This window comes from Ostrea edulis, chromosome 10, assembly GCF_947568905.1.
Source record: "Ostrea edulis chromosome 10, xbOstEdul1.1, whole genome shotgun sequence".
In the NCBI taxonomy this organism is placed as follows: domain Eukaryota; kingdom Metazoa; phylum Mollusca; class Bivalvia; order Ostreida; family Ostreidae; genus Ostrea; species Ostrea edulis.
The window spans coordinates 28539850-28551857 of record NC_079173.1 but is presented as its reverse complement, the minus strand read 5'-3'; the positions used below and the strand labels follow the sequence as shown (position 1 = coordinate 28551857).

Below are 12008 nucleotides of genomic sequence, written 5' to 3'. Positions count from 1 at the left end.
ACAAGCATTTAAAACCTATTCTAACCTTGGCACTTTACAACTTTTACGAGAATGGCATTATAAGAAAGAAGGAAAGAAAAAAAGATACCGTTCTTGAAACTGATGGCAAAACAGTATTTCAAATGAACATCGACAGTAAACTACTTTGGAAAAATTCGGTACCATAATGCATTTCTTGCTTATAATCTGAACTGTGATATAAAACTTGAATATTGTGGAGCTGCATTTCCTTTATTTGCTATGTGACGAATGCTAGTACATATATAAATACACAGGGTTGAAATGAATCTTGGGATGTTGTGTGAATTTATTCCGGTCCTTTGCTAAGTTGTTCGATTACAGAAGCCGCATTCGAGTATTTGGGACGACCCCTCTGGCTACACTTCCGGTTAAAGTTCTCCGGGAAGAAAATCGGGGCGTGTTGCTGAAATTTATTCGCCTTGTAATGGGTCGTCTTCTTAGAAATACATTCCTTGGATCGGGCATTCTACCTCTCCCAAGAGGTCGAGCATTTCTTGCCGAGAGCATCTGTAGTTGACGGAGAATGTATCTTTCCTGCGCACGTATTCGGAGAAGTTCTTGTCTAAGTGCTTCGTACGATGGTAAGACGGATGCAGCTTGACGGGGAACATTCCCTTGCTGTCCTGATTGTCGTTGAACTCGTGGAATCTCGCTTGTGGGCGTCAATCGTGGATCCTCCCCACGTCGCAGGCGCTCCTCTAGACGCCGATTTTCCATTTCTAGGCGAACTATATCTCTATCTAAAGAACCTCCAGAATTTGCTTCCCTAGGGTTCTCTCTCGCTGCCTTGGGGGGCATCGTCATTCTGCTGATTTCACGTTGGAGAGTTCTGAGATCGCTCTCTAACTGGCGGCGTCTCTCTCTGTTTCCAACAGCGTTCTGATTTCTTGTAAGTCGGGTAATTTGTCCTAAATGATGGAATTTGATCAGTTTCAAATGATTTTAACTAAACCATTTCTTTAATTTAACTTTTGAGGAAGGAAAAAAAAAACACCAGAAAAAGCACCTCAAAAAATATATAATGCGTATGAATAATGATATCGATCTTTTCAAAACATTGCTTAGAACTGTGTGTAAAGTGACAATCTTTAAACAATTGGCAACCCAAATCAGTTTCAATTGATGTTTACCAATAGCATTGATAATTTCGTATTAAATATGCTGAACGAAAGAAAATTACACTCTTACCCGCACGGTAGGCGTTATCTAAAGCCAATAATTGGGAATCTAATTCTCTGATCTGATTCCGCAGATATTCCGCCGCATCCTGAAGATCCGCCAGTGTATTTCTCCTGGGTGGACTAGTATCCATGGGCTTATCGCCAGGTTTAACACTAGTTCCCAATTGATCTGTTAGTGTGATAGCATCTGGAGACACACTGGTCACCGGTGTTGTTTCGCCATCATCTCCACTTGGACTTTTGGTAGCAAATTGCTCAAAGTCCAGAGTAATTATCTGCAAAATCAAATTGTCTAATAGTAAATCTGAATATTCCACAAGATGTTACAGCAGTAACAAGTGTTTTATGTTTGACAAGAGACTTAGATAACACACAATAAGTAATATCTAAAGAACATTTCCTCGAATATATCATTGACACAGAATGGGGAAGTGACAAGTTTGTATGATTCATGAGATTTTCACTTGCGTGAAAGGTAAAGATAACGAACGAACAGTGATCAATAAGCAATACGAAATAGAAAGTTGGGCAAACAAGGACCCCTGGACACACCAGAGGTGGGATCAGGTGCCTAGAGGAGTAAGCGTCCCCTGTCGACCGGTCACACCCGTCATGAGCCTTACATCTTGATCGTATGGTGTTAAAACTCTCAACTGATTCAATACTCAAGGGCATGTTCTACATATGATCAGTTTATTGATCGAGCTGGCTACTGAAAAAAGCTAATATTACAGGGGTTTAACAGTCTTGTTTCAAGTCAGAATTTTGCAAATTCTATGTTCGTTTTAACGATCTAATTTACAAATACAACCTGCCATTTGAGTCAAATGTTGCCTGACGTGTTTCGTACCAATGGTTAGGTTGTTGATGTGTCATCATGTTAATGACAAAAAGAAATATCATCAAGATGCTGGTAGAAATCTGGATTGGATCAATATAATTAGCTTTCCAGATATTATATACTTTCATCCCATCTCTAGGGAATATGACTATACGACAGAAATTATGTTTTTACCTTTTCACAACACAGAAAAAAGACCCAAAAAGAAGGCGAGTTTGACCAACTTTGCTGTGTTGGATATACAATGACTCCCTGGACACCAAATATTATTTTGATCTTAAAGTTGAATTGTACAATGATTTTATAGTTTGCACCCTTAATTTAAAAAAAAAATGGAATATTGAGAAAAGAAATGTGTGCAATTTGCAAGTTTGTTCATGACACCTTTCCGTCGTCGGATGAAATTATTTCGAAACTTCGTTGCAAGTGCACATAGCCTAACCGGTTTTACCTTGGTAACTGAAGTACATGAAACACTTCGTTTTTGGAGTGTTTGTTCTTTAAAGTGTTAAACACTTGTCATCTTTCATTTTCATGTGCACGTATTCTACCGTTTAAAATGGCCTTCAAAGAAGGGGCCCGTGGGACATAACGCTCACCAAACTCAAACAAGTTCTACTGTTTTTCAGAAGATTTTGATAAGGAGAAGTTTTACTCTCTCTATTCCCACGACAAAATTTGACCCCATATCATGACCCCACTTAAGCCGAACGGGGTCATGACGTAACGTGAATCCACATAACGTGGGGTTCCCTAGTACTAGTATATTTCCCTATATTTAAGTAGCACAATTCTATTTCCATGGTCCACAATTTCCCCCATTAAATTCTCCTGTAAAACTTTCAACCCTTTCTGGGGCCCAAGCCTACCCCACAACATTGATTTAAGTACACTCGAATCTGCACTACCCGTGGATGCTTACACTTTGACACAGGGGATGCTTACTCCTCCTAGACACCTGATCCTATCTCTGGTATGTCCAGGGGGCGGTGCTTGCTTAATTATCTATTTTGTATTCATTGTGGAGTTTTTGAGATTGATAATTGTTCCTTATCTTCGCCTTTCATTGATGATTGATTTTTTCTCTGCTGCGCTTGGGAATAAGATTATGTTTTTAAAACCATCTGTATGTAAAATTTTGATATCCTGTTAATACCCCATCCTTACCCTCCAGCCAGGATTTGAATCAACTTAAATCTAATGTACCTGATATTTGCATATTAATATCACTAATCATGGACCTACCTCTCTTACCAAAAATATGTCTGAAGTTTTCCTATACAATGAAAACTTTCAATGTAAACCCTATATTGTGGTACTACCCTTCCCTTTGGGGATTTGATTTTAAAAACTATCCAAGGATACCTGCCTATTATTGATTGATTGTATATTGTTTAACGTCCCTCTCGAGAGTCTTTCATTCATATGGAGACGTCACCATTGCCGGTGAAGGGCTGCAAAATTTAGGCCTACGCTCGGTGCTTACAGCCTTTGAGCAGGTAGGGATCTTTATCGTGCCACACCTGTTGTGACACGGGACCTCGGTTTTTGCGGTCTCATACGAAGGACCGCCCCCATTCAATCGCGTCTTACGACAAGCAAGGGGTACTGAGGACCTATTCTAACCCGATTTCCCACGGGACCACCTGCCTATTAACATGAATAACCATAGCTAAGCTATTCATATGACGATTGATTTTTAAAAGAATTTTTTGCAATATACATATATTCCAATGTCAATCTTTGATCGCCCATTGTGGTCTCATCCAACTTCCGGTAGCAACAAAGTAAAACGACTAGACTCTGCTCTACCTGAGGATGTTTGATCATCAGTATGACTAATCATGGTACCGTTACCCTTACTCTTATTTTATCCAATATTCCAATATAAAACTTAGCTCCGATTGTGTGGCTACACCCTTACCACCGCAGTCCTGATTTGAACAGATTTAAATTTGTACTACCTGAAGATGCTTGCATATGAATATGACTTATCAATGCCCCATTGTTCTTGCGAAGAATATTTTAAGAAGCATGTAAAACTGACAATAATTTAAACAATTCCTTCGAGGAAGTTTTTACATAAGTTTTGTCTTTTCTAGTTCAGTGCTTCTTGAGATTTTTTTAAAAAGCTACCATAATTTCACTATTTCCTGATCAGCTAGCTCTCCTTTGAAAATGATGTGGACCTTCATTTTTACAATTCTAAATCCCTGCTACCCACTTAATTTTATGGCACTCTTGGTTGACATTGGTCCATTGGTTCTGGAGAAGAAGTTAGAGGCGGCGGGTGGACAGACTGACCCCAAACAACAGGTGATAAAACGAAGCTGCTGAGTGTATAGCTCAGTTTAGCTATTGAGTAACCATAACCTTGTTGTTAAGAAGAAATATATTTCTAAAGTTTCCCCCTATATTCAATTGTGAAACTTACTGCCTACCCCTACCCCTACGGCCATGATCTGAGCAACTTTAAATCTGTATTACCCGATGATGCGTGCATATTAATATGACTAATCATGGTCCTACTGATTTTGATAGAAAGATTTTACAAGACTTGTCCACGATATTCCCAATTAAAACTATGTTCCCCTTGTGTGTTCCCATCCTACATCCGGGGCAATAATTTTAACGATTTCGAATCCGTACTCTTTTAAGTGCTGCCCAGTGGTTCTACAGAAAAATATTTTTGAATTACCCCACACTATCTCAAATCAACAAATCGCTAATTACATGTATCCTGGATACTGAAATGAATAACTGTGAAAGCCCTTTAACTAAGGATAATTTGTGCCAAATTTGGATCGCATTGGCTAAGCGGTTCCGGAGATTATGAAGATATGTAAAGTTTATAGACAGAAAGACAGTAGGTGATAAAAAATAACATTTGCGTTGTCAGCTTAGGTGACCTAAAACCTGGAAATTCATAGGACTCAAAAATAAATATAAATGCGTGTAAGATAAATTGAAAAAAAACCGGTGTTCCACAGTAGTAACATTTCTTTTTTATGTTTATCTATTTTTTTAAAACTACGGTTTTGTTCCCATGTAAAACATGGTAGTCATGCATTATGTCAATAACGTATTAATATTATGAAGACGTACATACATGTAGAATACATATTCCATACAAACCTTATTCAGAAAAACGTACCTGAGCGTGGGAAAGCCAAGATGTGAGAGAAACGGATCTTTGGGATATCTTTAGTAATTTTAGTAATTTTATTAAAATTTTGGCCAAATTGATTAGTTCGTGGTTTGTTTTACGTTCCGTTGAGAATTGTCACTCATATTGAGATGTCACATTGAGACATTGTGAAGTACCACAAATTTAGACCTCACTGGTAATTTATGTAATTCTGACTATTAGAATGCATGCCGGTAAAGCATTACGTCACCTCTTGAAGTCCAGTCTCAGGATTCGTTCTCGACTTGGTAATGGTTGGACTACCTCCTCGTGCATACAGGTCAAGCATATCCTGAATTTCCTGCGTCGTGATTTGGTAGTTCTTCATAATCTCTCTTAATTGATCATTGATTACCACCTGTATATATATGATAGAAGTTAATCAATTTTGGTGGAATTACTTAAGCGTCTGAATGATAATGATTTCTCACTACATAGTACATATACATATATTTTGGTATTCGCAATGCCTGACATCTGATGATCGAATTTTGCGTTGGAAAATAGATGATAAACCTGTATATTTCCTGCGAGCGATGTTATCGGTCCTTCCGTAGGTTTAATTTCACTCACAGCGGGTTGTGTATTCAGTGGGGACAGATCTACTCCGCCGTCATCTGGTAGTGGTAATGTGTCCAGCCTTGGTATATCTCCAATATATAAATCAGAGGAAGGAGTTGGTATTGGTGGCTCCGTTGGTGGCGTCGGTGGATCCTGGGATGGTGGTATCTGGCCATGAACTGTGAACTTCAAACCCAGGAGAGTTACCAAAAACAACCAGGGACCCATACTGTAACGAAATATGGGCATGAGAAGTATTACTTAGAGACGCCAATTCGCATTTCTTCTTGTCCCCGAAACAAAGGGAGTTATTTACTTAAAGTGATACTTAGTGAGGAAACACGACATTTTAGTCTTGGTCCAGTATAATATGCATAACAAACATCCATGATCTCACGATATGACATGGGCAAACTATATTTGCTGAGAAATTAAAATCATTGGATATAAAGGAAGTGTATAGCAGAAACTGGAATGACATAGTATACATTTCGGTTGAGCATCACTGAAGAGACATTATTTGTCGAAATGCGCATCTGGTGCATCAAAATTGGTACGGTATAAGTTTTACATATAATGTTCGACAAACACGTACATCACACAAACAGTCTATTCTTAAAGTCGTAAATTTCTAAAACCATAATATTCCTCCTGATTATAAGAAACAATGCATAGAATTGCTGAAAGAAGACACATATCGACAAGATTATTTGTACTCAAACCTGAAGCGTAAGATAAGCGTCCCTAAAATGAATTGGCCTAAACAATTAGTACCAAATAAAGTTCGATCTTTTTATATTGTAAACCCTCTCTTTTCAATCACAGGTTATCAATCAATACGTCCGCCCTAAATACTGCACTTCATTAGATGGTTCCGTTTCATTAATAAACGAAATTCTAATCCACTCCATTACACATTCTTTGTTAACTTTACACACACATCCCTACTAAATGGAACATATAAACTCCTTTCAAGTGTTCTTGCTAACCGTATGAAATTATATTTGAATAGACATCTACGCGAAAATTACAACAACAAAAAATTTGCTGGGAGATACATTGAAGAAAATACGAAGCTACTATATGACATAATATACTATTGAACAAATTAAGCCAGGAGTGATTCTTTTGATAGATTTGAGAAAGAATTTGACTCTATGTCATGGAATTTCATTTATAAAGTTCTTAACTTTTCTAATTCGGCAAAGAAAATACTTTTCTGTGACCACAAATTATGATCCAACATGGCACATTTACTGAATTTTTCAATATGGGAAGAGGTTGTAGACAAGGAGACCCTATATCTCCATATTTGTTTTTGCTCTGTGCTGAGATAATGGTTGATGTTTCACGGGTTGATGTAATTTTTCGTAGATGTGCAAATAACTATTATATCATAAACCTCTTACTCTGTGTAGTGAAAAGGTATATTTGCAAGATGTCATAAACAGCTACCATATTTTGAAGGTGCAAAAAGAAAGTTTTGTATTACAGAAAGTTGGGGAAATATATGTATAATTCTGAGAAATTTTTTAAGAGATGGGGGATATTTAACGCTTTGGAATAGCACATTTTCTATATAAGTATGATTTTAGAACAAATCATACATGTAAACGATTTTGTATGCCATATGCAGTATTCTATTATTGGATCAAATGCTGTCTGACGTGTTTCATACAGATTGTTGGGCCGTTCTTGGCACACTGATTTTGACTATGGATAACTTCTCAAGTTTGTATATAATGTGGCAATAAAAAAAATTAAAGGAAAAAATTTACACAAAGACACACTGAGAGAGAGAGAGAGAGAGAGAGAGAGAGAGAGAGAGAGAGAGAGAGAGAGAGAGAGCAATGAACTCTTGAATAAACATATTTGCCCGCAGTGAATAAAGCTTTCATATACAGCATAGAGACATTACTTATGAATGGATACCATCCTTGGTCCCTATCCCGGATTGTACTCGGGTCTTGCACAATCAAATATCTAACAGCGTGTGACCAGTGCGCTAGACCACTCGACCACCTAGACAAATATCTTGCCTAGATGGTCAAGCGTTCACACACTGCTAGGAAATTTGATTCCGTAGGTCGTGAGTTCAACCCCAGGTGTGGCGGAGGTGAATATCCATCTACAGTGCTCTTCGTTTTATGTGCATTTATGAATTTACATCACATGTCTTTCCGTCATTGATAGCATTAATGCTTTTTTATAGAGTATTTAAAATAAATTCTGATTCTATTTTTGAATTAATTATGTTATATTACACTTCCTATGCTCTTCCTTGCAAATAGTCTAGAATATTCAAAATTAATATGTCAGATTTATGGTTTGCAATAAATGTATATTAGTTTTGTCTAGATCGTATATAGACTTACGAGTGGTATTTAATGTTTGGCATTAAAATCGACCGAATTGTTGGCGAAATACAGTACTAATACAGTATTAACATAGTACTAATATAGACCTAACACAGTACTAACATAGTACTAATATAGACCTAACACAGTACTAATACAGTACTAACATAGTATTAAAACAGTACTAATACAGTACTTTATAAAGAGTCAATGTTTTCCTGAGTGATCTTTGAGACGTTTAAATTTTAGATGACTTTGCCTAATTACCAAGCACAATAATGGCATGCATGTCATTCTATTTAAATTATCAAGATATAAATGTTTAGAGGAGATTCATTGGTAATTGATAAATGTAAAGATCGAGAAACCTTTGTACAATTTACTTTCCAGTTCGTTACTCGGACCGCAGCGCAGTAAGAATTATACATATCATTTGATGCGTCAATCGGTCAAGCAATCTATCACAATTAGTCCGTAACGCCTGGCGTGTCTTGCAGGTGCTCCAGGTCATCATTAAAGACAGATTGACATTCTGTCTTCTTTGTACACAGAAATCAGTCAGATAATTAATTATTTTTACACCGACGTCTCATGAAAAGTCACCAGGAAGTGACGAGAGGCTCCCTGGCATTGTGGGATACAGGGTACTCGGAGTAGTTAAAAGACAGCATGATTAATGGCTTCCGTCTTCAATGAAAGACGTATTGATTGTTATTCGGACCACCCATTAGCTTTGAAGATATGCATATGATAATAAGTTTAAAAATAATGTAATATATATGATTATATAAATAAAAACCTACTCCACTCAACATCCAAGTGATGCGTTCGATCTGAATATAAATACGATGCCAAATAAAGATTTAAAAACACCAAAATGACCAACAAAACGAAATATAGAATATGAAATTGTCAAATCCTGTGCCTTCTGCAGGACGACAGAATATTTACGTAGAAAAGAAAACTAAACAAATAGTCTAAAAATGCAACCTAGCACTAGAACTAAACTATAAAAACTAAGGAAATGGAATTAAATAAATGCAATATGGAGCAATGAAAAAACGCCAAGCGTCTGTTCTGAACGAGAATCAGGACTGAGTTGAACTAATTAACTGTTACGCTAGATGAAGGCATAAACAAGGAACGGGTTAATTAATCGTTTAATTAAGTGGGAGGTTAACGCGGTCTAATGACGGGTCAATATACGAATTTCGTACCGGGAAGAGGGAAGATGTATCGCTAGTGTAGAAATGCAATGCGAAATAAACCAGAGAAATAACAAAAGGATAAAATAAAATGATAAAGAGAGAAAGAAATACTGGTTTTGAAGCATAGGTATTGTGTTAATAATTAATTGGGAGGTGGGGTGGCTCATTATGGATATTACAAAAATTCACCCATAATAATCAAGAAGTAAATTGAGATTTTTCAAAATATAAGCATAATTCAAATCCGAAAATCTGACATGTTGAAAATAACAAGCTTCGTCTGGTGGCTACACCTGCATTATATTTTATATCTATATATTCTGTATGCTACTTAAAAATTATAGCAAAATTAATAATGTCTTTCTACTGCGTTCAGGAAAAAAAACTCTGATCATAATGTGTTGGCATTTTATAAGCCCAACCCTGTGGAGATCCGGGTTAGAATATGTCCTCAGTACCCCTTGCTTGTCGTAAAAGGCGACTTAATGAGGCGGTCCTTCGGATGAGACCGCAAAAACCGAGGTCCCGTGTCACAGCAGCACATTTAGCCGCCTCTTACGACAAGCAAGGGGTACTGAGGAATATTTTTTTTCGGATTCCCACGGGATTTCAAGCGCCGATGCAACCAAGATGTTTCAAAATCCATCAGACGATCGAAACACATCCACAAAGATTGCGAACGGCTATTTGGATTGAGCACTAATTTAAAAGCTCCAATGTAAGTTAATTCGAACAAGTCGGGATTTTTTCACATGCATTTTCACAAATGTGAGGCTTATTTCGTATGTTTATATTCTACTTTCATTCCTAGTCGTTTTGAATAGACATACTACATCCTTACGTGTACCATTTGTGGATATAAATAACAAAATTAAGCCTTACGAATATTATACACGGTGTACATAGGAACTTTGGAGCGAAGGGCAATAACTCTAACAAAGTTAAAAAATAAATAAATAATAAAACAGGAATGATAACATATCATGTATATACAAACATGTACATGTATATTCGATATCTATTTTGATACTTGGGACTATCAAAGGGATAGTGAATGTCATTTTCTTCAAATCTTTTGAAAGAATTAGAATGAGTCCAAATTACTTATGCAAGTCATTTTCTGTTTAGAATAGCAATTTTAGGCATTTATCTGCATTTACTTCTTAATCTAAAATTATTACAATCTTCAAATCATGTCCCTTGGATTTTTGCTTCCTGGACAAAAAATCAATCTGCTTTACAAGTTAGCTCCTGGTGTAGCTTTTGGACAAACATGCAGTCATTTCAAAGTTGAAATACATTGTATATCATTCATATATCTTTATTTTAGGTCACCTGAGTTTACTCAGGTGACCTATTGCAATTGGTTGTCATCCGTCGTGGTGCGACGTGCGTCGTGCGTTAACAGTTCAACATTTTTAACTTCTTGATAACTACCACTTCAATTCTTTTCATATTTGGCATGAAGCAGCACACCTGGGGCCCTAGGGCGGGGCAAACACTGCCCAAAATTGACCAATTTTCAAAATTTTTCTTCTCTACAACCGCACGTGTGTAAGGAAAACTGAGTGCATAGTGATGTAGAGCAGGGAGGTCTCTACCAAAATTGTAAATTTCATGATCCCTGGGGTAGGGGTTTTAACCCTAGGGAGGGGCCAATCTTGGTATATGGTGTTTATGTGTAACATACTTAAATAACATCCTCTTTAGTGCTATTGATACTAAATTGAAACTAAATAGATATTTAGAAAGGACAGGAAGTCCTTTACCAAAATTGTAAATTTTATGATCCGAGGGGTAGGGGTTTTGGTACCAGGGTGGGGCTAAAATGGTCAGTTATTAAATGTGTAAACTATTGACATTTTTAACTTCTTCTTGATAACTGTCATTCTAATTCTTTTCAAATTTGGTATGAAGCCTCTTTGAAAGAAGGGGACATAAATTGTAAATTTCAGGATTACTGCACCCATGGGGCCTCAGGGGCGGGGCAAAAAACTGTCCAAAATTGACCAATTTTCAAAAATCTTCTTTTCAAGAACCACACACGTCTAAACAAAAACTAAATGCATAGTGATGTAGAGCAGGAATGCCTCTACCAAAATTGTAAATTTCATGATCCCCGGGGTAGGGGTTCTGACCCCAGAGCGGAGCCAAACTTGGTATATGGTGTTTATGTGTAAAACACTTAAATAGCATCTTCTGTAGTGTTACAATGTATTGATACTAAATTGAAATTAAATGGATATTTAGAAAGAGCAGATAGTCCTTTACCTAAATTATAAATTTGAAGACCCCTGGGGTAGGGGTTCTGACCCCCAGGGTGGGGCCAAACTTAGTATACAGTGTTTATATGTAAGTTGCTGATACTGTATAAAATCTAAATGCATACTTAGGGATAGCAGAAAAGGATGAACAAAAAATGGTGAATTTCACAACCCAGAGTTTTGACTCTAGGATGGGTCATATCTTTTATTGTTTTAATGATAATACACTTATTATATTATTTAAAGCCTTTCATCGATATATGCATTTTTGGGGGCATTGAAGTTGTAAGAACAGATCTTGTATATACTTTTGCCGAATGTTAGAATTTAGCTTAGATATTCAGAACAGGAAAAAAAATTCTAGATTGAATAGCCCTTGGGAGTAGTG

General features: G+C 36.8%; 1 protein-coding gene across 1 annotated transcript; it reads right to left on the bottom strand.

Moving 5' to 3' along the window:
- Positions 1-212: 212 nt before the first annotated feature.
- Positions 213-6649, bottom strand: LOC130051085 (uncharacterized). The gene is made up of 5 exons (XM_056152399.1): positions 6514-6649; positions 5747-6020; positions 5442-5588; positions 1210-1477; positions 213-929 (listed from the first exon to the last, which is right to left on the bottom strand). The coding sequence occupies exons 2-5, from the start codon at positions 6017-6019 to the stop codon at positions 337-339; spliced, it is 1281 nt and encodes a 426-aa protein (XP_056008374.1). The 5' UTR covers position 6020; positions 6514-6649; the 3' UTR covers positions 213-336.
- Between the last annotated feature and the right edge of the window lie 5359 nt (positions 6650-12008).

Bases quoted from the DNA above. Each gene is read 5' to 3' on its own strand.
- LOC130051085 (XM_056152399.1), bottom strand. From the start codon at position 6,019: ATGGGTCCCTGGTTGTTTTTGGTAACTCTCCTGGGTTTGAAGTTCACA. The intron at 1,478-5,441 runs GTGACGTAATGC...TTGATTTTGCAG, and splicing joins CTGAGACTGGACTTCAAGAG to ATAATTACTCTGGACTTTGA. The intron at 930-1,209 runs GTAAGAGTGTAA...TCCATCATTTAG, and splicing joins AGATAACGCCTACCGTGCGG to GACAAATTACCCGACTTACA.